At 40.4% G+C, this 26,645-nt stretch overlaps 1 protein-coding gene across 4 annotated transcripts in view; it reads right to left on the bottom strand.

The window, feature by feature from the left end:
- The window catches only part of scai (suppressor of cancer cell invasion), a 138,486-nt gene that overhangs the window by 69,318 nt on the left and 42,523 nt on the right, over positions 1–26,645 (bottom strand). For 3 of the 4 annotated variants that reach the window (XR_005943846.1, XM_041194119.1, XM_041194118.1), the window contains exons 2-6: positions 25,102–25,238; positions 10,980–11,075; positions 9,598–9,684; positions 2,111–2,209; positions 1,669–1,765 (exon numbers count right to left, since the gene is read on the bottom strand). Coding sequence is in view for 3 of the 4 variants with exons in the window: in XM_041194118.1 (XP_041050052.1) it covers positions 1,669–1,765; positions 2,111–2,209; positions 9,598–9,684; positions 10,980–11,075; positions 25,102–25,238 (516 nt within the window). In the remaining variant the exon portion in view is untranslated. Of the gene's footprint in view, positions 1–1,668; positions 1,766–2,110; positions 2,210–9,376; positions 9,419–9,597; positions 9,685–10,979; positions 11,076–25,101; positions 25,239–26,645 lie in introns of those variants that run through there. The other variant, XM_041194122.1, reaches the window with a different exon arrangement.

The raw sequence follows: 26,645 nt of genomic DNA, 5'->3' as shown, positions 1-26,645 counted from the left end.
TTTCTAATGGCATTGTGCGTGTATTGACACCAAATGGACAGCAGTGGTTCAAGAAGTCAGTGGCTTACCACTATCTTCTCAAGGGCAATTATGGATGGACAACAAATGCTGTTCTTCCCATGGTAGAATTTTTAAAATTATGAATAGTGTAAAACTTTGATAATGGAGAATAGTTAATTAGGAAAATAAACATTTTCAAGGACAAATTGAACAACATCAGATTATTGGCAACTCTCTGGCACATGTGGCTACTTTTTGCGCATGTGTCTGGACAATAACCATCTATCCATGCATGGCTGACTTTCATGTATGCACATTCCATTAAGTGATTAAGAAGGTTAATGTCAAAGTCCAAGCCCAAATGACTGAGTAGGGATTTAAAAATTTTAATATTTTATTTTAATATTTTATATTTAATAAATATATAGATATAATAAACTTTAAAATAGCAGGAAATAGGTTTCTGTTAAATTGGACCATCTGAAAATTAATTTGATGTATTGAGAATTAATTAAATAACAAGATAAATTACTGGAATTAGGAAATGCTCTGACAAAATTTTTTGTAGTAGTTCCTAGAATAGCTACTATTAAAGGATGGAAAATGAACTTGGCAGAGAAAAAACATTATTTTCATTATTTTGAAGTGCATTATAACTTCATTCCTTACCTCGACCTCCTACCAATCTATTCATATTCCCAGTTTTGTAAATAGGTCAGTTGGATTAACACATGCAATAGTAAACAGATCACTGTGTCACACTCTCCCTAGCAAACATCAGACAGTAACATGCAACGACTCTGTACTCAAACCAAATATGTACAAAATTACATTTATAGTGGTTTGACAAATGTGTTGTTCTGCAAGAATTTTTTTCCTATTTGACAAACTGGTGATGGTAGATTATTAGCACTTCTACCATGAACAACGTCAAATTCACAAAGACTTTAAACATTACATCTGCTTTAAAATTCAACAACTGCTACAATAACTTTAGAACAAAACAGATCCCAAGGCGTTTGCAGAAAGAATGAGAAAAAGAGACAGCACTATTAATTAAATTACAGACGCATACACAAAACCATAGAGAAAGCGAGTTGAGAGAGCCGATAGAAAGCTTAGTTAAAATAAGGTAGAGATTTTTGAGACGTTTTCTAAATAAAAGTACAGATGTGCAAAGCTAGAGGGCTGTTGGAGAGAGCAATGCAAGGTCATAAAGGGACATAAAGATGAGAAGGAATATAAATTCAGTTGTGTTGGGGATGAGGGAACTAGTGTACATCAGAAAGGACAAGGTGATGGGAAAGCTGGCGAGTGTAGGACAAGTTGGAGGATAGGAGGCATCAGGGAATAAGTTGGGAAAAACAGTCTACGTGGCAAAAGCATGGCTAAAGTTTTCAGCAGGTGTGGAGTTGAGGTAGGGATGGAAGCAGGTAATGTTGCAGAGATGGAAATAGCAGCCTTGGCGATGGATAATTTGGCTTTGAAGCTCAGCTATGGACCTATTTCAAAGGTCTTGCACATTCTGTATCAGCCTCTCAAGGTGGAGTGGGGGTTGGAGAGAAGCAGTCCTTAGGGAAGGAGCTAAAAACAAATGTTTCAAAAATTGAAAATATTTCAATAAAAGTACCAAGAACATGAAACACAGTTCACAAAAATGACCCATACCTTAACAAGATCTCCAACTAGGTCCATTTTGTTAAGCAGCAGACAAACCACTATGTATCGTGCATAATACCGTAGCTTTTTAACCACAAGCTCAGGCCTACAAAAAGCGAGCAAACCAAACAAATTCAAAGCAAAGAAACATTGAGTGACGCATCTGACCAAGAAATGTGAAAAAAATTACCAATACAAATTAAAATTTAACAATTTGAATTTTCTGCATATAATGGAGACATATTTTCCAATTTTGCTGCTTTAATTCAAGAGCATTTGTTAAAACATCAAAATCATTGTCCATTAAAAGAAAAGAACAAATCTTGCAAGGGTATTTCAGCAGACAAAACTTTAGTTGTAACCATCTCTGTAAGAGTTATGCCTGCAGCACTTTGTATTTGTAGTTATAAATACACAAAAGATAATTATGAAATCATATAGATTAGCATACCTGTCCTCTTTAGTGACTTGGGAGTAGTAGGCCCTTTGTCTTATTGCCGAGTAGAAGGAAAATGCTTCATTCAGATAACTGGTCTCAGAAGTACGCAAGCTAAAGAATGGGGTGGTGGGGAAACAAAGAAAAGCAAATTAAGACAGCATTATATTGGAAAGGGCGGGGTTATCGGTTAAAATGTTGCAAAGGGGAAATAAAAGCTTTGAGAAACAAAGGGTGATATTTATCTATGGCATGTCATTCCTGATGGCATAACAGAAAGTGGGTGCCACTTCTACTCGCTTGCTTTTTGCCAGCTCCCACGCAATTCTAATGAAAATGTAAAATGTCAGTGGGGTGCACGGGTGACATGTGATCACATGGCAGAGAAGCTTTTCATTGGTGAAACTTGTTGTCAGTCTGCAATGCAGCAGGCAGGGTAGGCTATAAAAGAGCCTCCTACACAAACATAAGGCTCTGCATCAGGGCCACAACCTTCCAGTTCAGTAGATCCATTTCTTGCTGCTTCCCCTAATCAAACTCACCCCTCCTCAATCTGCCCCACCAAATCATTCCCCCCCCCATACCATTCTTCTTGTCCTGGCCCCCAACCCCTCATATCTAAGTCCCTTGTACCTCAAAAGATGTCAGAACCTAAACAGGGACACACCCCATGGTTCAGCAATGCCTCCCTGCAGGTTCTCCTCCAGACCAGAGAAAGGCAGGTGGTATTTTTTTCTGCAGATGGTATCAGGAGGCACTCCTGCCTGACCAAGGTGGCCTGGACAGAAGTGACAGAGGGGTGAACAACTGGGGAATCCATAGCAAAAGCTGAGTGCAGTGCAGAAAATGGGTGAATGACCTGCCTATTCTTTGTGCTTGGGTGTAATTTGAAAATGATAGGCCAGGATGTGTGATGGGGATGCATGCAGACAAGGGGATTAGGTTTCAGTTGACATGTCACTAACTCTGGACCTTGTCACGCAGGACAAACAGATGAATAATGCTAGGGAGAGAGCCAAAACAGGAGTGGAATGGCCAATCTAAGAATCCTCACCTGATCAAAGGAGGTGGTCACCCAGCTCACAGGAGTGGAGGAGAGACGGCCAATAGCAGAAAGTGAGGTTGGAATAGCTGGGCGGAAGGATCAAAACGCAATCATACTGGTGGTGGCATGTGGGGACACAGGAGGCACATGAGAAAGTATGATGTGCTCAAACTGTGCTGTTGCTTAATGTCCTTCTGTTTATTCTCCACCACAGGACATCTCCATGCAAGGACTAGGCCACAGACAAGGAAGAAGTCATCTTCCTGTGGGGACAATGAGACCAATGCTCCAGAGGATACACCGTCACCTGCCTCATCAGAAACCTCTGCCAGTGCAGAGATCATGTGTAGAATTGGGGTCACGATCTGGTGACCACATTACACACATGTGCCAGCGCTGAGGGAGACTGTGATTGCAGGTCCCCTGGTACCCAGAGGACTGATGGAGATCAGGCCCTTGCTGAGCCCCAGGCTGATGACAGGCCTCTGGTCGAGGCCACAATTAGCCTGCTGGGCATACAGAAAAAGTTAGGGGAAAATGCGTCAGAGATGCCAGTGATCACATGCAGTGTTGCACATGTGATGGAGAAGTCCATCCAAGCAATGAGTTCTGTGATGTCCCAATTTTGAGAGTGCATGGCTTCCTCCATGGAGAGGATGGCGACAGCCATGGAGAGCCAGGTTGAGCATTTGATCCATATGTGCTCTGACCTGCATTCCATCGCTCTAGCCCTGGGCTCAGTGCAACAGCAGCTAGGCGGGAGGCACTTGGAACTCCCTTGTGGTGTCTCGTCTCCTCAGGGAGACACGGAAATGCCACTGTGCACCAAAATGGAGGAGGAGCATGTGACAGCTACTCCAGGGACTTCCTCTCAGGGCGCTCCCAAGGTTAGCAGTGGCTACTAATCCCCTCCAACATTGACCCGTTAATTCCAGCAGTCGAAGTCCATGCACCAGTTCAGGAAGCCCCCCAGTAGGCCCCATGGTTCCAGAGGACACTCGCCACAGTCATCCAAGGCACTGGGGGACAACACTGAGGAGACTGCCTCCACCTCATCTGCTGATATTGGGGTTGTACCTAGACGGAGTTGTAGGAAAAGAAAACAAAGATATTACGAGCACAAAGATGGCACGGGTGTTTCATAAATATATATATGTATGTATATCACATGTAAATAGTGCACAATGCATTGTTTTTGCATTCACAATGCATACATAATCATTTTTGGGGACTAGCAAAGTCAGAGAGCTAAATTTAATGACACACACCATGGTTTGCACTCATTGATGATTACTGAGAATGTAGGGACATTGCCCTTATTGTGGAAGATGATGATTTGCATTTGTGTGCATTGTTTATTGAATATTCATGAGTTTCCCAGTTTTGTACTCACTAGTCTGTAGGACATGGCTTAACATGCAGGCTCATCTAGTCCTCTCTTCTACACATTGTTAAGGATATTGTCTGAGGTGACTCTCAATGAGGATAACTTAAATGGTGCAGGTACACTCAAAGAATTGTAAAGATGGAGACTGATCACATTTATTGGTCATGATACGCTGATGTACATATGTTTAAGTGCTGCACAGATGTCTGCTGTACCTATATTGAGTGCGTGCGTATGACAAAGCTCCTCGTGTTATTCTAGGTGACATAGCACGCAGGTTTAGAGGTTGCTCTGTAAGAGGGGATGGCAGGAGTAGGTCTTCATCCAAAGAAAAAACAGAGTTGTGGCAAAGGCACAATGGTGATGTCTGGGCCCCACTCAAGAGCGAACTGTGTGTGTACAAGCAACTCCTCACTTTAAATAGTCCCACTTAAAGTCATTTCGCTGTAACATCGTTTATGCTTTAGGGCTTGTTTTGAATTGCACCGCCATTTTCTGTTCCATATTGTCTGCACTCTGGGCCAACTGCTGCCACAGTCTGATATTGGAACTGCCACCACCACCATCACGACAGGCTGGGACTACAGAGAGAGCAAGGCTCAAGATCCAGGAGCAGGAGTGCAGGGCAGGGACAGGAAGCTGCAGACTGCAAGATCAGGTGGTGAAGTGCGAGTAAGCCGGGGCGGGGCAGAGGGAGCAGGGCCCCTGGCTCCATCCAGGGCCCACACCCAGCAGCCCGGGACAGCGGCTCAAAAGCTGCAGACTGAAAAACGAGTGAGAAAGGAGCAACACAATGCACAGGAGCAAGAGACACACATGCAGAGCTCTGAAGAAGTCATACGGACTCAAAACATTAACTCCGTTTCTCTTCACAGATGTTGCCAGACCTGTTGAGCTTTTCCAGCATTTTCTGTTTTTATTTCAGATTTCCAGCATCCACAGTATTTTGTTTTTAATCTTAGCAAAACATTGAGCTGAATTTCAGGAATGCTATGGGTGAGACACAAAAGCTGTGCTGCTCAGGGCTTGTTTGAGTGAGTTAGTATTATCTAATTTGAATTTATACAGTATTTCTCATTTCATTTAGCAAGTTATTCCAGCTAAGAATGCACAATGCTGTATATGAACGCTACAGTATTTCAACTTGTACGTTGCTTTTTCTAGGCAAGAAATGTCCAAAGAAACCTGACTCTGGCTTTAACATTGATTCCTTACGGAACTCATGATTCACTTAAATTTGTCTTACTTAAAGATGCAATTTTCAGCAATGCAAACTTTAACTGAGGACTTATTGTATAATTTCATCCCTTATATCTCATAAATATCTTTCCATGGCCCTGGCAGCCAGAAGGTCATGCACATTCGTGGCCACCTCCTCCTCGGGCACATACAAATTCATCCTCATCTGAGGAGGTGTGATGCTCCTCCTGGATACCATTTGTAACAGATGACCACGTTGTATGGCCATGTTGTTGCATTGCACAGCAGACCTTGCAACACCCTCTGCGGTGCAAACTGCAGAGCCCATCCAGAATGGTTAAGGCAGCAGAAGCATATTCTGAGCAAACCAATGGTATGTTCAATTATTGTTCTGGTGGAGGCGTGAGCTTGATTGCACCGCTCTTCTGCTGCACTCTGGGGATGCCTCAATTGTGTTATCAGCCATATCTGCAGGGGATAGCCTTATCACCCAGGATTCTGCCGTCGACCTGGGGCCTCAAACAGCTCTGGGAACTGTGGGTTGTGCAAGATATGTGTGTCATGGCAGCACTCTAGCAAACGAGCATAGACGTGCATGATTTGTCCCTGGTGGTCACAGATCAGTTGCACATTCAAAGAGTGAAATTCTTTGCAATTGACAAATGCAGCTGGCTAGTCCCAGGTGCTCTAATGGCCATGAGTGCAATCGATGACCCCTTGTACTCAAGGGAAACAAACAATGGCCTTGAAGGCTGATGACCTTTCAGCCTGGCTGTCATCATGTGGAAAAATGCATGAATTCATTGGCACGGGGAAGAGGGCATCAATCACCTTCTTGATGGATCTGTGTGTGACAGCCTGCAATATGACACACGTCTTCCATTGAGCTTTAGAATCCACCACTAGCAAAAAAATTCGGTGCCACAGTAACCTTGAGACCTACATGGGGCTCCCACCAAATCCATGTGTTTGCAGGCCTTGGTGAACAATGCCACATATCACAGTAACCATTGTTTAGTACATCCTCAGTTGTCTATGACATTCCCTCTTCGACATCTGAAGGTCCTGAGAATGCATTGACGTGCCAGTGCCCCGTCTCCTACGATGCCTTCCCTGGATGGCTGCATTCTGAGCAGCCTCTCCCTCTGGCACTGCCGACTGACTTTGCTGTCCCTGATGTTGAGCAGCAAGAGCTCTCCTTTGGCGCAGCCTTTCCACTTGCTCCTGAGGTTGCTGACTATTGGGTGTTTCAGACCTATAGTTAGTTGAGCTGTATGAAGAAAGCAGACAGCGAAATAAGAACAAGTTCCTCCACAGATTTCATCCATAGCACTGATGATCAATGAGATTTTCAAATCATTGCACTGACCAAAGCTCCACTCACCCCACTGAGTTCCTCCAACTTCAATCGCCAATCCTGGCTGCCGCTTGAGAGTTTGGAGACATTTTGGAAAAAATGGTATGCGTCAGGTTTGAGATCAAAATCATTACCCTTCACCTCCTCCTATCACCTTCATGCTTGTCCCCATCACCCTCAACTCTCCCAACATCACCTGGTACCTTCTCTCCATAACCCTTCAACTACCTCCGCACTCCCCACCACACTTACCCTGGACCCTGTCACCCTCCATTTGGACATGCCATCCCTCCCCCCGAGCCTACACCCATTCCCATCAACCCACCCTACTTCTGATTCTAGGCCCTCCCCACATCATCCTTAGAATTTGTTAGATCCAGGACCAGCCCCCAACTGAATCAGCCTCCTCCATGACCATAAACGTTCCCTCTGCCAACCAACACTGATGGGCCTACATGTGGACAGTGTAGACACCACCATTTTAGGCTCTCATTTTCTTATCTTGACTGACTTTCCCTCCCCGCGCCCCCCATCACCTGCCACCAAAATCACACCCAGGTCACAAAGCACATCCCCCCACTCCTCAATGCCCCCAGACCCCATCCTCTGTCCTCTCCTGGATCCATCTTTGATATCTCAATGCCCTTCACTCCACTTTACACACACCCACCCCCATAGTCATGACTCTCACTTGCCAGTCCCGGGCCTTCACACAAGCTGCCATTCTCCTGCTGCCCTCCCTTGTGCCAGATATCAAAGGAGAAAACTGCTGACCTCAGACACAGCTACAAATAGCCAATTGTTTCATGCTACCTTTAAACTAACATGAATCGGCTGCCACGAGATTCTCATGCGCCACTGACATTATCATGAAGTTAGGCCATAAGTACCAACAGTTTTAATATTATGAGTATTCGTGGCGTGTAAATGTATTACGAATCTGTCAGAGGATGAATGACATTAGGCCTAATCTGCCACAGACAGTTAATTTCTGAATTTGTGCCCACCATTGGGAAAGCAAAACTTCAGCTCCCGCCTAGTTAAGTCACCCCAACTTTCCCGCTCTTACAGGCCCCACAAAGAAACCCCCCCCAAAGCCTACAAAAATGCTAGCCAACTTTAAATTTTGTTCTTTTTAAAGAAAAAAGTCAACTGTTTTCAAGCTTTTTCAGGCTATTCACACAAGTTAGGTCTGCAGAAAAGTTTTTGTTTCCTCCTTCCACCTTTTCTCTTGGTCTATTCTCTCCTCTCTTTTTTTCCTATCCTTTATTTCTTCTCTTTCTTATTTTCCTTATTCATTTGCTCTTGCTGCTCCCGTGCATGTTTATTTTCTCCTGCACCTCCCACAGGTTAGCAGATTACAGGAGTTTGAAGCAAGTTGGGGCCATAAATTGAGCACAGAGGCAAGAGGAGAGAGAAGAATTCATCTGCAACCTCCAAAGAGTGAAGAGTGCATGTACAACAGAAAATTCAGCAGTCACTTCAAAAATTGTGAACAGCCACCCTGAATATTGGTTTCTATCATGTAGATGCGCCGAATGTGCAGTGAAATACATGCTGGTCATAATTTAAGGTGCAGGTATATCCAACATTAGAGAAGTTTTTCTCAGTTCTTGGGAAACATTGTAGGTATGCATATCGTTGCAAAATCTTGTTATTAAATTTCTTTTCACGCTAACTGGTGTTGCTGCTAATTGTGGGGGGCAATTCCAGATTTCACAAAGCTGTTGTAAGGTCAGGAATTCCCACTCCACCAGCATCAGATGTCAGTAATTCTTATTTACAATTCTTATTGCAAGCCGAAATTTCTTCAGAAATAACTTCCATCACCATCTTTGTGCAACAAAGTTTGATCCCCAAGCAAAGCAGCCGAAGGACAAGGGTGGAGCCAAGGCAGAATAGGGCCATTACAACCGAGCTGTAAGAAGTTTAAATTTAATTTAGTTAATTTTCATCCACGATGTCTGAAATGTTGATTGACTACATAAAGCTCAGTCAGTTGCATAAATCCGACAACAAAAAGGACATGGTGCTGTGTCAGGAAGAATCGGTGCTTTAAATAAAGGGAGCTGTTGGTGTAGTGATAATGTCCCCGGACTTGTAATCCAGAGACCCAAGCTTATGCCCTGGGGACATGGGTTCAAATCCCACTACAGCAGCTGGTAGAATTTGAATTCAGTTAATTAAAAATAAATATGTGGAAATGAAAACTAGTCTCAGTAATGGTGACCAGGAAACTATCGACAATTGTTGCACTAATGCCCTTTAGAGAAGGGAATCTTCTGTCCTTACCTGATCTGGCCTACATGTGACTCCAGATCCACAGCAATATTGTTGACTCTTAACTGCTCTCTGAATGGCCTACCAAGTTCATGGGCAATTAGGGATGGGCAACAAATGCTGGCTTTGTAAGCGATGCCCACATCCCATGAAAGAAAAAATAAAAACAAGTGATTTTTCAAAGTTGTCATGGTAATCAATTTGCATTTGATCATTTCAAAAATCAAACTTACTAATAATGGTAATAGAGTTGTCCTATTTTTGAAGCAATTTCTCCAATCTGCCATCTCTTCAGACCATACCTATTGTCCAGAATTTGCCTAGGATGAAAGATGGACAAATAACAAAAAAAATGCATACTGCACATACAAGCACGCATGAGGCATACTGCATATATGAACTAAACTTTCAAAACAACTGTTAGAATTGGTCTTAACTTGGTACTAGTGTATTCAATGAACAGTGGTTTTATGGTGCCAATTAAATGCAACATACAATCATTTTAAAGCCACGACTAATAATTGAATGTGAGGTAACAGAGAGCAAAATACAACCAATTTCTAATATATGCAAAATTGATCACATGGCAACACCTCGAACACAGTGAGATTGTAACATCACAAAGGCTCAAATGTTTTTTCCACCCAACAGAATGAGGCCCTTATCCATTTCCTCCAACAATTTGAGCATACAATTTACAAAAAAATTAGCTTTATCTGACCACTTCAAAGCGCAGTGCTTCACCTCCAGTTTCATCAAGGTAAGCAAGATTAATTGGGTTGTTGGAAGTATAATCTTCCTCTTTCCATACAGATATCATCAAGCAGTCTAAAACCAAGTTGGACTCAATGTTATACTAAATTTACAAGAGAGAAACAGGCCATTCAGTCCAACTTATATATGCTCCACATGGACCTCCTCCCACTTTACTTCATCTATCCACGTCAATACATCTTTCTATTGTTTTTCTCCCTCACGTGGTTATCTATTGGCTCCTTCAATACACCTATGCTATTTGCCTGAACTACTCCTCGTGGTAGCAAGTTCCACATTCTAATCACTCCTGCATAAAGTCAAGTTAAATATACACTTACTCAGCAATGCCTTCACACCAAAATCTGAGTAAAACTGTGATAGTAAGAGCACTGTCAACCATGCTGCAATTAACTCCTTTCACCTGGTGGTTAGAATAGCATCGTCAAACATGAACAAACTGCAGCATGTTGGACAACTCTCCTCAATACTGGAAATACATGCATTTCTGCATATGAATGCAGTCAAACATATGTTATATAAGTTCCTACACATAAACTCCCCTCAATGCTTAAGTGAAATATAAACAGATTAAATGTAAATTTTATACAAGAAATTAACCTCACTCTTAATAGAAACTACTCATTGTGAAGAATGATGCCTACAATCTCAATTGTACATTGGTAGTAATTTCATCTATCCTAGTACACTATATGAGAGACACTTCTTGCAACTAAACCTGAAACCAAAGGACATCAGACGATTGGATCATCAACTATTTATCTATTTTCTTTATTCTGGAGTAACTTGCTGAAAACAAAATATTTAATCGAACAGTCTGTAAAGCAAAATTTCTCCCAACCTGTGCTGCTGTTGGAACTTCCAGAGCTTAGTGTAAACATCGAAAGTACGTCCAAAATACGACTGCCATTGTTTCTGTCCATACTGAGGTAAATCCCTGTAAGAGAATAATCTGTATTTATTTTAGAGCCATGAGCTAAATTTGTAAAAGCAAGCTAATAATCGTCTGTCAGTACAGGACTTGAGTATTGCTGTAAAAGGACATTTTTTGTCAAAACTTTTCGTCTTGCACTAATCTGGACAATTCACAAAAAAATACCAATGTCAAGAAACATATTTATACTGTATGAGAAGAGAGTGCTGATCAGTTAGCAAGTGAGCTCTGATTAGTAGAGGCTTTGCCATGGAGAGTGCACCAGTGGACAGTGACTGACAGTTAACTGCCAAGCATTGCTTTAAATTGAAACCAGAAAACTTGTCTCTGATTGGTCAAGACATTGCCCTGTTTTGTTTAGCTGAAACAGGAGCAATGCGTGTATGCGTTTTGTCTGTCTGCAAAGGACAGGGCCCTGTGTATTAATATATGTAGCTTCCAGTACACAAATGCGCCACACTGCAAACCCGACTGATAATCTTAAATTGGTTGTAAGTCTTAGCACACTGAGGATTATTTAGCAAATGATGTCCAATCACAGAATTACATCTAATGCTGGACACTGTGTTTTGAGTTTTGCAAACACAGGCTGATTGGGTATGGTCTGTGCCTTGCCTAGAAAGGAATACTATCTGCCAGTCTTTAGGACATATGGCCTACATACCTAGCATCACACTGATGCCGAAATTCATATACCACATTACTCATGTGCGTGATGTGAACATCTTTTTCGCTCAACAGCAGCAATACAGTTAGTGGCGAATACCACTCATGTTACTACTGCACAGTAGCAGCATGAAACCACCAGCTTCACCTGTTGCTCAAATTTTTGAGATACCTTGCCCTTCCAGGGTAATCAGAGGTAGACTGGGCACTCTTCAGGGCCAGAAGTGATGGCCTTGGGTCCATTCATGAGTTTGAGACATACAGCCCAAAATGATCTGGTCAGGGTAGCCCTATTTCAGCATCAAGCTTGCATGGTGAGCAAATGGCTCAGGCCCAATTTACAAGGTTGCCAATAAGGTCAATCTTATAGCACATAGAACTGTAAGAGTCCCAACGCATGTATTGCCAAGTGAAGATAGGCTTGCGGAAGACTGTGGTAGAGAACCCCCTGGCAGTTTCTCAACTAGCACGCCAAGGAAAGAGAGTTCATTTGACTGCTGCACTTCAAAGATGAATTTGAGCACAGATTAGAGCCCATTAAGACATGCACAAAAATTATTATATGCAACTGCGGATTTAAATATAGCAAACATACCATCCACACATCAGAAATATGCAAGGGGTAAGGGGTTGAATGTCAGCCCATCGAAGACATATTTCTCATGGAACCCAACAAAGATGTTTGCGAGAGCTGGACCTAGAAGAGATCCCATGGCAACACCAGCTATTTGGACATACATGGTGTAATTAAAGCAGAACTCAAACAATGTTTGGCAGTTAACTGTCAGTCACTATCCACTGGTGCAGTCTCCATGGCAACACCTCTACCGATCAGAGTCCACTTGCCAACCAATCAGCGCTCTCTTCTCATACATTATAAATATGTTGTTTCCCTTGACATTGGTATTTTCTTGCGAATTGTCCTGATGAGTGCAAGGTGAAAAGCTTCCACAAAAAAAGTATTTTTTTCAGCAATACAAAAGCATGCCAGTGGGCCAGACTAAGAGGCAGAGGACAAGGGATGGGCGTTAGGTGGATAAAAGACAGCTAATACAGTTGAAAGACAAAACATGGACCACATATTTATATTGTTAAACTTATAATTCAATAAATGTCATTATTTCAATCATTTATTTGGAGCTATAATCCAAAAAACCCACACTGCGAACATCAGAATTCTTTCAGCCTCATCACAGATCAATTCTAACAACTTGAATTTATATAGCATCTTTAGCATGGTTAAGCATCCCAAGGTGCTTCATAGAGTGTTGTCAAGCAAAATTCAACACCGAGCCACAGAAAAAGAGATTAGTGCAGATGACCAAAAGCAGGGGCAGAATCAGGTACTGAAACACTAGTAGGCAGTCGTGCTGACAGAGCGGATACATGGTAGTGGGTGTCTGGAATTCACTACCTAAGTTGGTGGTAGAGGCAGAAACTCTAAACTCTTTTAAAAAGTACCTGGATCTGCACCTAAAGTGCTGTAAGCTGCAGGACTATGGGCCGGCATGGACAAGATGGGCCAAATGGCCTCCTTTTGTGCTGTAACTTTTCTATGGTTCTAAGCTCAGCCCAAGGTCAATAATTGCACATTGTTCCACAAGTCACTGTCACCTTCAATGCATGTACAATTCATAAGGAAAAAGATGGAAGGATTCAAGGGAGTTGGAAGCGTTTTCCGTGGAAAGGAAATGAAAAATACATTGGATTTTTTGGAGGATTTCAATTCTTTCCTTGGTAGATCTGTAGTTAATTCACTTCCCCATCAGCTGCATCTAATGCATCATTATCCTGGCCTCCAATCTTCACTTTCTTCTTTTGAATAAAATTGACTGTTTCCAGGTAGCAGGAGGATATTTCTCAGATTCTTAATGGTTCATTTGTTTTATCTAGCTCTATTACAACAGAAATCCATTCACAAGTCATGAGAGAGAAGAGACAGTAATAGAAATATGACAGAGGAGAATGGTCCACCTAGCCCATCAGAGTTGGGTTAATAAAAACACTAAACGCATCGCTCATTAGTTGGAGATTTCACTGTAAGGTATGCTGAAAATGGGCTGTGTGAAGGAAATTGTTCAACAGCCAGGATTTCTTTGCCGCCTATAACGATTCTCCCCATCCCAGCTGCTGGCCTACTAATTTGTCTATGAGTTTCAGGGATATCTTAGAAACCCTAACCCTCTCAAGGCCCATCTCCATAACAACATGAATCACATGGGTCTTGTACCTAGGTAGAAATGCTGATTAGCTATCCTTGAGACACAAACTCTTTTATCTTGAAAGTAAATGGACAGTTTAAAGCATAACTATTTACAACTTGACATTCTCAACACTTTTCTTGGGCGTTGAAGACTCACAGTCTATCCACTGTTAGCACACAGGGTGTTGCCATTGTCTCCAAGTGTAAATACCTTGTACTTCCTTCCCAATAAAACAATTTGGACCCCCTTTAATCTCTAACACAAAAACAAAAGTACCTGGAAAAACTCAGCAGGTCTGGCAGCATCTGCAGAGAGGAGCACAGTTAACGTTTCGAGTCCGAATGACCCTTAAGGGTCATTCGGACTCGAAACGTTAACTGTGCTCCTCTCTACAGATACTGCCAGACCTGCTGAGTTTTTCCAGGTATTCTTGTTTTTGTTTTGGATTTCTAGCATCCGCAGTTTTTTGCTTTTACCCCTTTAATCTCAATTGTGAAATCATCCAGGCTTGCCATCAGGCAGACTTCAGAATAGGTCACAAGACCCCTTTTATTTCATCTTAAAGACAGTCTCAAAACAATCTTATAAATTTCATAATTATAACTTACCCTGCAAATTTCCCCATCTATATCTTTGCCACTCGTTGGTGACCTATAAAAGACACTCATTAGTGTAACAGTGTCGCTATTGTTTAACACTAACCAAAGATTCTGTCCTTGACCCCTCCATGACATGGTCTATCTCCAGCACTGCAATATTCCCTTTAATCAATACCCCAACTTTTCCCTCGTTCCCCATCTTTCCTGAACACCCTCTATCCAGGAACATGTAGTAAATACTTAGCTTCTGCTTACAATCTTCTAAAAACAGGTAATAAGGATCACAAGAGAGCTTGCTTCAATGATATTTTAATTTGTCCGCCCTGTCTATGGAGACATGCAGGAGATCTAGGCAAAGGAATCTTACCATTTTGCACAGCCTGGGTGCATTACAGCATAATGTACAACTTCAATATTTATCTTAGAGCTTGTATTCGACGCTCAAATGCAATGTTCAGAAATTTAAGTCTAAAGAGTCTATTTTCATTGCAATACAAATGAAAAAAGATAAACGTAACATTACTCGCTAATTTTTTTAAACAAATATGACCAAAATATAAGGTGACTACAGAGTTTCACATCCAAATAGCTTTGTAAACAAAATGTTCAATGTCAGGTTATGAATGGAGAAAAATAATCAATGATCTTCCTTCTCTCATTGTATTACCATTACCCAAAAAAGCCACCTTAATTGACTGATGCTGAAAGTGATGCAGCTGACCTAGCTTAATTTTTTTTTAAACAGTTAAAGGGTTGCTTTTTTTGGTCTGTCACTGTATAGTTCATGTGGGCCTTATTACTGCCTGCAAAGATGGGAAATTAATGGGCCGTGGAATGAAATTAAATCCTGTCTGATGATAGCCCATCAGCTTAAATGACCTTGCATTTCACATCAGGCAAGGATGTCTTTGTGATGAATTCACTGCATTACTCGGTCCTCTTCCAGCCATTTTTGTGTATTTCTATTTTGTCCCATATCATTATACTGCAGAAACCAGACATGATCCACTCAATCCAGCTCATTGTCTTTTCAAAAACAAGCTACATTTTTGTTATGATTGACAACTCAACATTGTATCGCCATTTTCTGGCTTTTGTTGATGTTACTTAGATATGGCAGTTTATGATGATTCTGTAATGTTCAGTTGGAAATCCTTTTAATGGCTATTGTGGCAACTACATCGATTTAGTACAAACTTGAATTGCTTCCGATAGCTTCAAATTTTGCTTATTTTTAGGAATTTACTTCAGCATTATCTCTTGCTCCCAAGTTAAAATACACATAAAAATTAGAGTGTTTTACGTTAAGTACACCCAATGTATATTTGAGCTTTATTATAATTATTCAGGTGTACCAAAATTTAATTTGCACATTCTTAGGGGCAATTCATATTTTTCAATATTTAGAATCCTTAAAATCTTATGTTGGAATAATTTCCATTCCACTGGTCCTATGATCCCATGTAGGCCAACAAGTCTAAAGAACCACATTTATTGAACAACTCCAACGAAAAAACAATGGACAAGATTTCACTTTTTATAACTTATACTTTAACAATCAAACCAAAATCAACATAAACTAAACATGAATTAACTGACAAATCACTGTCAATATATATTATAAATTACACAGCAGATGGAAGAAAGATAGATTCAAGTATTTGGTGGGCAGTCACTCAGCATACAATACACCAATTTCAGCCACAAAATTTCTTCAAAGATCTGAACTGCCAGCTCTTTCTCTTTAAACATTTAGCCACCAATTCTCCTTTGACAGCAGCTCCCAGTCAACCTGGGTTCCATCAGTAGTCTTCACCAAAATGGCACATTTCTGCAGAACCTCTTCAGCTCTGCTGATGACAGTCTTGATGATGTGGATCCACCAATATCTCCTTTATCCGAACCCTCAGTGACAACCCTGTGCATTCTTTGGCTCAGTCTGGTCAATCAATAAAAGCAATAGTTGCAATCACTTTGTATTCATTCCTGGATATAGCCTTCATTTTCATCTTTCTTAAACTGTGCCATCGCTGTCTTCTTCCCAGCCTGATCACATGACCACTGTTGCAAGATCACTTCTAGAACAATTTGCCCCTCCACCCGAAATGCAGCTGGAGATCTGCAGCACGGGTGCTAGGCCTACACATGCACTCCCCCTGCTGCCTCCGGTCAACCATCTTGTGTCAACTTTGGACATTGTCACAGCTGACATTTCAACTTCTATCCAAATAACATCCCAAAACTTCTGTTTATTTTTACAAAGGAACTAATATGACATTCAAATTCAAGAACAATGTACCTGAAATTCAGCCAATGATGAAAATTGTTTTTCTTTCAAGGTTCTAAATCTGACTACTAAACTCCACCGGCTCACAGTTTGAGAATGAGGGAGGTGCAGGGAGATCCAATATATCATTCAAAGCTCGAATTTCATTCCCTCAAGTAACAATGACAAAAATTAGTCAGAAATTCTAGGCTTCTTTTTTTACCTTTGATGATTTGACTATGTTAAACAATTAGTCAGCAATTTATCTATCAATGCTGCCTGTCTACTCAATAGAAAAGGAAGAAATGTAATCCTCAAATCTATTTACTACACAACATTTGCAAAATGCTCATCTTTAAAGTTAAAGCCATTGTATTGATTTATCATGAGAATGTTACAAGAAAAAAGGCATTACACACAAAAGGTCGCTTAAATTTCTTCAGGGTTGTGATCTGTAAACTATATAGCTTTAGATTACTCACAACAGCTTGTATTTATATAGCTCCTTTAATGTAATAAAATGTCCCAAGGTGCTTCACAGGAGCATTGTGAAATAAAATATGACATCAAGCCAGAGAAAGAGATAATTGAAATTATCAAAAACCTGGTCAACGGGGTATATTTTGAGGAATGCAAGGTGGAGAGGCAGAGAGGTTTAAGGAGGACATTCCAGAGCTTAGAGCCTAGGCAACTGAAAGTACAGCCACCAAATGGTGGACTGATTAAAATCAGGGATCCTCAAGAGGCCAGATTTAAAGGGCCACTGATATCTTGGAGAAATAGGCAAGAAATTTTGATTGCATACACGATTAAACTACACCCAATTAAAGAAATATATTATTCAGTCTTATTCAGATATCACTGGGAATTTGACTACATTAAGTCAATCTGAAAATAATAGGCTGACTACAGTTCAAAGGACAAATATGTAAATTTCATTTTCTTAAAATCCGAGTCCAAGTGGTAAGTTGACAAGTAGCAGTTCGAGCTTCATTTCACATATGCATACATTTACTAAAACATTTTACACTTCTCTCTAGAATTTCAGCCCTTCTATAAATATTAGAAATGTTTGTTATTTTATCAAACACCATGTCACCAGTTATTTTACACCCTACATAATACTTACATTATACTAGGATCATAGCAGCACAGCACCTGTGCAATGCAATGCTAGGGGTGTTTGAACACACATTTGTATCTACCAATTGCAAGCACTAATGGACATAATAAAGAGAGGCAAACACAGCAATTAAGGAGACAAAAGTAAATAAGGTCTGTCAACCTTAGTAACTTCTTGATAAATTACAACCAGTCAGAACAGCATTGGCAGTGTCTGTAACACCAGCACTTGAGCACCTTGGGGTTGCAGGAGAAGCAACTGGCCATAATTTATTCTGGCTAAGACATGTAACTGCAATTTCCATTAGTTAGACTTGTCAGTTTAGATTTTAAAAGCTTGTGTGGCAAGTTGCTCAAAGTGCAAGTTGATAATGTTGCAGTGAGGGAAACTGGACATCTGGGACCTGGGTGAACAGGGAAAGCAACCATATATCTCCTTAATGAAATCAGATTGAAGGACTGTGAAATTAGCTGTGCAAGACTGGAGAAAGAACTATAAATTAGAGTGGGTGAGTTCAGTGCCAAATCAGGTACAGAAACAAAATGAGAGAGAGAAGACGATTGGATTAGGACAGCGAGAGAAAAAGAAAAAAATGGTGCATTTTGTTTCAAATCCACATTTTTAAAATCTCCAATAATTGTAGCCTGAAGCAATGAGTTTCCACAGTTGTATTGTTAATTTTCAGTGTCAGGATGGCTGATGGGAATAATTAACACATTCCGTATTATTAAAACATAAATTTTAAAATAGACAAGGCTTAAACCTTCTGTGGCGAGTTAGTTTGTATCTAGCAGGCAAACATAATTTCATGTCCTACAATGCATTTCACTGGTGAGCCAGACAGCTAGGTATCACAGTATCTTTACAGTGCAAACGGTGCCCATTCAACCCATTGAGTCTGCACTGGCTCTCTCAAAGAGCATTCCACCTAGTCCCACTCCCCTGCCTTATCCCCGCAACCTTGCATATTCTCTCTTCTCGGGTAGCAATCCAATTCCCTTTTGAATACCTCAGTCGAACCTGCATCCACCACTCTTACAGGAAGTTTGCTCTAGGCTCCACCCTTTCTGGCTGAAAAATATTTTCCTCAAATCACATTTATTCCTTTTGCCAATTATTTTGAATCTGTGCCCTCTAGTTCTTGATGCTCTCTTGAAAGGGAACAGTTTCTCACTATTTACCCTGTCCATACCCCTCAGGATCTTGAATACCTCTATCAAGTCTCCTCTCAGCCTCCTTTTCTCCATTCATTTTGCCATTCTTGCAAAACCAACAGCGGAGCTGCACAATTTAGACAGCAAGTTTTAGATATTGTAGTTTAACAGTGCATCTGTCCCTTGTCTGAAGTGCTGTACTAAGTTGTAAGTTAGGAGCTGTTGTTTCCAATTTTTTCCCCCATCCCACCACCCTCAATGGTCCCTCACATTCATCCCAAAACCTAATCCTCTAATCCTTTTCAATTCAGAAACTCACCCAATTTTCTTTGCAATACAATGAAGTCAGCACATACTGTACTCATTCACAATCTCAAGTCAACATCTAAGCATAACTAAACTACTGATGTATGGAGTGTCCTATCTTCAACCAATAAGCAGCAGTTGGTTTCCAACTCTACATCTGGCACCCTAAATTAATTTTGAAAACCTTGCTTCATTGCCCAATGCAAAAGTAAGTCTTGAGCTTATTTACCTAGGATTTGGCCATTTTATAAAATGTGGTTCCATTGGAGACCATTTTCATTAAAAACCAAAGAATGCCATAGTGTACTGAAATTGTACCATAATATTAAAGTGTTTCAAGATGCCAGTTTAGGCCCATAACTCCCCACTCTAGGAATTTCTGATCTCAGCTATAGTCACTCAGCTTTACCTTTGCATGATATACTGCACTAAGAACATGAATCTAGAAGCAGGTCTCTTATTTTTTTTCATTCATAGGTGTAGGCATCACTGGCAAGGTCAGCATTTATTGCCCATCCCCAACTGCCCTTGTTCAGAGGGCATTTAAGAGTCAACCACATTGCTGTGGGTCTGGAGCCACATGTAGGCCAGACCAGGTAAGGATAGCAGATTTCCTTCCCTAAAGGACATTAGTGAACCAGATGGGTTTTTACAACAATCGACAAAAGTCATCATTAGACTTTTAATTCCAGATTTTTATTTAATTCCAATTCCAATATCTGCTGTGGAGGGAATTGAACCTGGGTCCCCAGAGCATTACCTTGGTCTACATCACCTCCCCTAAGTTCTGTTGCTGCCATGAAGGAGCATCACAAATGGGTAAAGAAAAACAATGGAAGGTGCACCCTTCCAATTCTGGCTTGTGGCAAGTTTTAGTAATTGACACACTAGAGCTCAAAGCAATCACCATTAAGGTTAAAAGATAGATAGTTCCCACTACTTAAAACAGTTGCCTGTTTGAGACGACAACATTAGGACGCAAATTTAAATTAATCATAAAAGGATTTATAAGGTTAGGATGAAAAAATTTCATGCAGAGGTGTTTATTATATGGATCCCTTTGTCACCAACTTTTGAAAAACAGTCCAGAAATCACTTTAAAAGGGATTAGATAGTTGCTTGAAAAAGAGAAATATTAAAAGGGTACAAGAGAGGGACTAGAGAAAAATACAAGCATGGTTTGGTAGGCCAAATGGCCCATTTCTGCATTGTAACATTCTATGGCTCAATACACAGATCATGACCGAACAAGAAAAAAGGCCTCAAGATCCATAACGCTAGAGATAGAAGAGTTTTGTAAGCTTTGACTGCCTCAGCCTTGCTAAATTGCACTGCTGTCACAAGAACATTGCAAATCTGGAGGAAGTAAATGCGGGCCATACAAAGTGTTAAGCTTGGAACTGTAACACAAGGAAGATTTCTTGTTGCAGGATTATGGTCAGAGTGATGCTGGCTGGCTATTTTATAATCCTAACCTAATGAAATATTTAATTTCTATGCTGAAACAAACCATTTATAAACCAAAGGGTGCCAATGTAATTTGGAAAATTTCATCTAATGAGAACTTTACCAATATCCTCAGTTATGGAACTTAAAAGGTTGATGGTCCAGATCTTCCGGTCTCTGGATCATCTGATTCCCCTGCTCCCTGGGACCCTTCAAAAAAATATCCAACTCTGAGTTAGAGTCAGAGGCTTCAGGCCGTTCTGATTTACTTACTGGATAGTTACCCAGACAATGTTAAAAGAAAAATCCTAGTCTAATTCCTGGGTAACAATCTGACCTGATTACGCCACCCACCAACTGCCACCTTACTCACTTAAACATTCACCAATTCACTCATACCCACATTAACTAACACATTGAAAAGCTTTGGGACATTTAAACAGCTTTTCAGTGTGTTAGTGGACACTTACCAGATTGGAGCAGCTACTGCCGTAAAGAAGGGGCATGGCTCATCTTCCCCTGACGATCCAGCACCACTCAGAAGCAGTTCCATTGAAGGGACGCTTGACGTTTCTGAAGAAGCTAGGATTGGAGGGCCTGGCCAGAAATGTGGAGCTCCGTCATGGCACAGAACAATAGGAGCGGAGCAGTAATCCGACGGTGATTGCTGCTCCTCCTCAGAAGGTTCAGGCCGATGATTCACATTTTCCAGAACTTTGGATATACTTGCAGAATATGGTTTATCTCAACTTCGCACTGCTGAAATACGCAAGGTACAGCTGACTGCAATAAGTTTAATATATTCATCAGTAGCTTATTTCAGTTGTGATTCTTAAAGATCTGTTCAGCCTGAAACATTTTTGTAAGGCTTTGTATTGTTCAGCAATCACCATGGGTTACAGTTCACGCTTTATTTGTCAAAAACACACGGTGAATGCCATAATAAGATAAAGGTAGACAGTATGAGGTTAAAGGGCACAGCAATCATCTATACTTTAGATCAAAAGAGGCCAAAGGGAATTTTGCTTCACATCTTTTGCTCTCATATACTGCAGTTATCTTTATCCCAGCTGACCTGACATTTGGCTTTCAAGATGAATTACCAGGGATTCTGTACAGTAGCATGACCTCAACAATTAGTGTATCACTTTTAGTTATATTTCATAATCTTCACTCATAACATGAACCAAACTGGATCTTTCAGCTGGCTGGCTGAAAATAATCAACTTTAACAACTAGCATTCATATGATCCATTTAATGGAGAAAAATGGCCCACGGTCCTTTACAGAACCATAAATCACAGAAGGAAAAATTAGGAATGACCTAAAGCTGGGCATAGAGATGGGTTATAAAACAGGTCTGTGAGGAGAAGGAGAAGCAGGGAGGGAGTTCAAAAGCATGAAGCCAAGGATGAAAAGGCATAGGCTACCAGAGTATAAAAGGAACAGGATATACAAGCAGCGTCAGAAAACCAAGATTGAGGTTGGAGAGTGCTACAGAAATAGGGAGATACAGAAAGGTTTGAGGATAAGAATTTAAAATTTGTGGTATTGGGTCAGCAGGGCCAATTTGTGTCAACAAGGACACGAGTAATAGGAAAGCAGGAAGTGAGGTATGGTGCACAGCAGAGTTTAGGATGGACTCAAGTTTATGAAGGTTAGTGGATTAGAGTAATTAAATCTGGGCAGGAACAGATTTGGTTAAGGGTTTCAGTGGAAAGGGGGATGAGGTAGAGGTGAAGGCAGGCAGAAGTTGGAGTAGACGGTCTTTAGAACGTATAGGATATGGAATTGGAAACAGGGCACCAAGGTTTCAAGCAACCTAGTTGAGTCTAAGTCTGTGGCCAGGGAGGGGGATAGAACTAAGAAAGAGAATGGACAATGGCCTGAAAATGACAACTTTGTTCTTTCTATTCCCACTGTGGCTGGAGGAAATAGCAGCTCATTAAAGATTGGATGTCGGACAAGGTGGAGGGTCAAGAAAAGTGGTGAAGGGAGAGAGCTGAGTGTCAGAGTATACGAGGAAGCTAATCCAATACCTCAAGATGATGTTGCCAAGAGATATGTTAAATGAGGAAAAGGAGAGGATTCAAGAATGGATCCTAAAAGAAATGACAAGCTCTGTCAGTGCAGGGACAGGGACAGAAGCCATTGCTAGGGATTCTCTGGTTACAGGAAATGGAAGAAAGGACAGTCCTGCCAAGCTGGACAATACAGGAGAGCAGTTGGAAAAGCTGGTGCATGCCAAAGGTGGTAGAGAGATGAAGACAAAAAAAAGTATAATTTATCACAATCACAAAGAACGATGATCATGATTTTGATTAGGACTATTTTAGTACTAATGGGAGGTGCAAAATCTGATTAGGTATTAATTAGGAAATTTGGGAAGAGAGAGGGGGTAGTGCCAAAAAGCAATAGATGAAAGGGAGATTAGAAATGTGGCAGCAGTTGGTGAGGAGTTAAGGGTGTTTGTTTTAAGAAAGGATGATCACAACAGACCCGAGACAGGAGCATACTGCCTGAAGAGCGGGAACTATTTACACCATGGCCCAGCATGTAGACCAGGAAGGGAAGCTGGATAGTCAGCAGTTTAGCAAAAATGGGGTCAAGGAAACAGGAATTGATAGCATGCAGGAAACGATAGAGAAACTGGATAGAGTGTAAGCGGATAAGTACACAGTGTACTAAAATGCTCAGAGACATGCTTGCAGCAAAACATGGACCACTCTTTCCTTCCCATCGCCAGTTGGCATGTTCCATTATTTTCATTAACTCTTTCACACTGACCAAATATCATTGACTAACATTTGTTGACAGTCAAAACATAAATGGAGGAAGCTCTGCTGTAACAATGACACTGGAAACCCATCTCCTGTAAATCTTACAAATTTCCATTAAATAAAATGATTCCTTATGCTATCACTAAGCACCTAGAGTTAGTTCCACACATCTGCATGCTTTTAAAACTATATTAGCGTTTTTCATGTCAGCTTTAAACATATCTTATGAAGAACATCCCCACATGATGATCAATATAATTGGGGACAGTAGCAGAGGTTATTAGAGCACTATTCTCTCTGAATTCTGGGTACCAAAAAGAAACAACCAGCATTCCATCCAAAAAGGAGATTGTAGTAAAGTGACACGTGCCATCTGAACCCACAACAACTGCATTTCATGCATTTCAATATCAGTTGAATAATTTTGTATGCAGGTTGAGTCAACTTTAATCTGTTTGCAGATCTTTCGGTGCACAGTAATATTGAAGCTGTTAGAAAGGAGAGCATAGGGATGGGAGTCAGGCAGCCCTAGGACATGAACATTTGGCTTTTTGATTGCCATATTACAACGTACATCATGAATTTAGTTCTTTATTAAGGCTTTATGCACAGTAAGTTCTTCTACGGCTGCAAAACAAACATTTTCTTCAAAATAAAAAAAATTAAATCATTTTTACAAGAAGGTAATTCACAACTATTTGCATCCATTGCTTTTTGGAGTATCAATTTTAGACAACTTGAAACTATAATCGCTCCTTTCCTGTAAAAAGTTTCTTTCTTCAGAGTATATCAAACTTTTTGCATATTTAGATATCAGAGAACACAATTAGGGCAGCACCAATTGCTGTCATCACCATCATCAGTAGTTATACTCCTGATTTACAGCCCCTACGAAGCAGTTGCAGTTTTACGCTTTTGTGCTTCAACAATTCATTTGGCATCTCGCATGCCATCCCCACATAATTGGCCTCATGCTGCACCTTTCAGAATATATCACAATTTCCAATAACCAATGAGCATATACATTCCACTGAACCACAACATATTATTTCTTGAATAAAATCGTTTAATATATTTTTCTTTTGAAAGATACTAAAACCAGGCCATTGAATTCACCCTGACTCTCCAGTCTTCAAGACAACAGTTTTTTTTCAAATAGCATATCAGCCAGGCATCTCTTTTGGGAATTATTTGATAAGGAAAAACAAATCACTAGCTGGCAGAAGTTATGTATTAAAGGCCACAAGAGGAAAACCATTTGAGCTTTTTGAAGCATAATAGCTAGAGAAAAATATCTAACATTCAGACACATTAGTGCAACATGAACACATTATACACAATGAAAAAGTTTCACCAGGAAAATTGTTAAGGGAAATATTAATTAAAATGATCCTTTCTTATAGAAAAAAAGTGATTGATGCAAAGGTAAAGTCATTATGCAATTCTCTCTAAATAAGGCGAATCCAATTGATCTAAAGCACTGACCTTAAACCATTGAAGAGCTGTTTGGATTTATCTAGTAAGTAGCAAAAATCAGTAACTGTCTTCCTCTCTCCCAATGGGATATCATCATCAGTTCCTCCACCTGCTGTCATGGCTCCTTCCAGATTCAATACTGAAAACTAACAATAAACTTTATATTAGTAAAGTGAACTGCAAGAACTACCTTACATATTTTGGATATTTACATTACGTATAAAAACCAGCACCTCACCTAATCCCACTAAGAGTAAAATGTATCAGTCATCCCATCCATGTAATTGGTAATAAGGAACATATATTGGCTAGATTACTGAAAGAAATTGAGACATTGCCTGTGAGACAAACTGATCAGTTATTGCACAGTGAAGGGACAGTTTCAAGCTACCTGGACTGATTTTATCTCTAATTTTGCCTGCGTAATACTGTATTTCAAGAGCAATTTATTATATTTAGTGCTGTGAAATCTCATGTAACCATACTAAACGGCTTATTATTTAAGCATAGGGGCCTCCATTGTGTAACTTGTTTGCATTGCATCAATTTTATTCAAGCATATTGGGTAATGCAGCTAATAAGCCAACAAAATGCTCAGCAAGCGTATCCACTGTAGGTAACTGCAAAAGATTAAGTAACCAAAGAAGCAGACTAGCAGGATATCCCAGTTTTGATTCTTGATCTATGTTGAGATGGCTGATTTTTCCTGGGGCAGCCATAGATGTACTGCAATTAGGTACAATACCCATAGCTAGGGCAACAAAGGGGAAAAATAAAATCAATTAGTACTTAATCATTGTGCAGCTACTTTTGCCAGAGCTGCCACATGGATGTGTGAGAGGAAGAATCCGTCTCAATTGAGATAGTAGACCATTTGATGATAAAGGCTATTAACACCAATCATGAAGGTTAACAAGTGAATGATAGTCACTTAAGCAAAGCATTGGTGCCCATGGGACCATCCTCCAGTAAAGATTCAACATCTTCAATAGAAATGGAGAAGCCATAACGCATCAGCGGTTTTAACTTTCAAAAAAAAAGACGACTTTGGGGCAACATACCAGTAATTTCACAACACATTCAGGCAACTTGAAAAATGAAATTGTTGTTTGAAATAGCACTGTCAAATTCTATCACAATCAAAGACACAACCTCCCTACCAATGAATAAATCACCCATAAACCACCAATAAAAATGACTCCTTACAATACAATAACGACAGAAAGCACAAGATTCGGTGATGTTGTGCATGATAACAAAAGGGTCATCTTTTCCATGCAACGACCATGTTTCAAAACATACTTATTAATACAAATGTTCATAGTGGTATAAGGACAATTTTAAACTAGAAAACAAGCCAAGAACTTACTGGTTAGGCCATTTACAAAAGTAGACTAAACCAAAAAAACATACATCACAATGCTCATCTTGTTATAGAATTCTCCCCAAGAGTTTACAACCACGATCAAGTTAATTTTCTAAACATTTGATACATTAAGCCCATTTCAGAAAACAAAGTATAACAGAACAGAATTAACCTTCACTCTCCTACA

Source organism: Carcharodon carcharias, chromosome 8, assembly GCF_017639515.1.
Source record: "Carcharodon carcharias isolate sCarCar2 chromosome 8, sCarCar2.pri, whole genome shotgun sequence".
NCBI classification, from domain to species: domain Eukaryota; kingdom Metazoa; phylum Chordata; class Chondrichthyes; order Lamniformes; family Lamnidae; genus Carcharodon; species Carcharodon carcharias.
The sequence above is the reverse complement of the archived record's forward strand: the minus strand, read 5'-3'. Positions and strand labels throughout refer to the sequence as shown.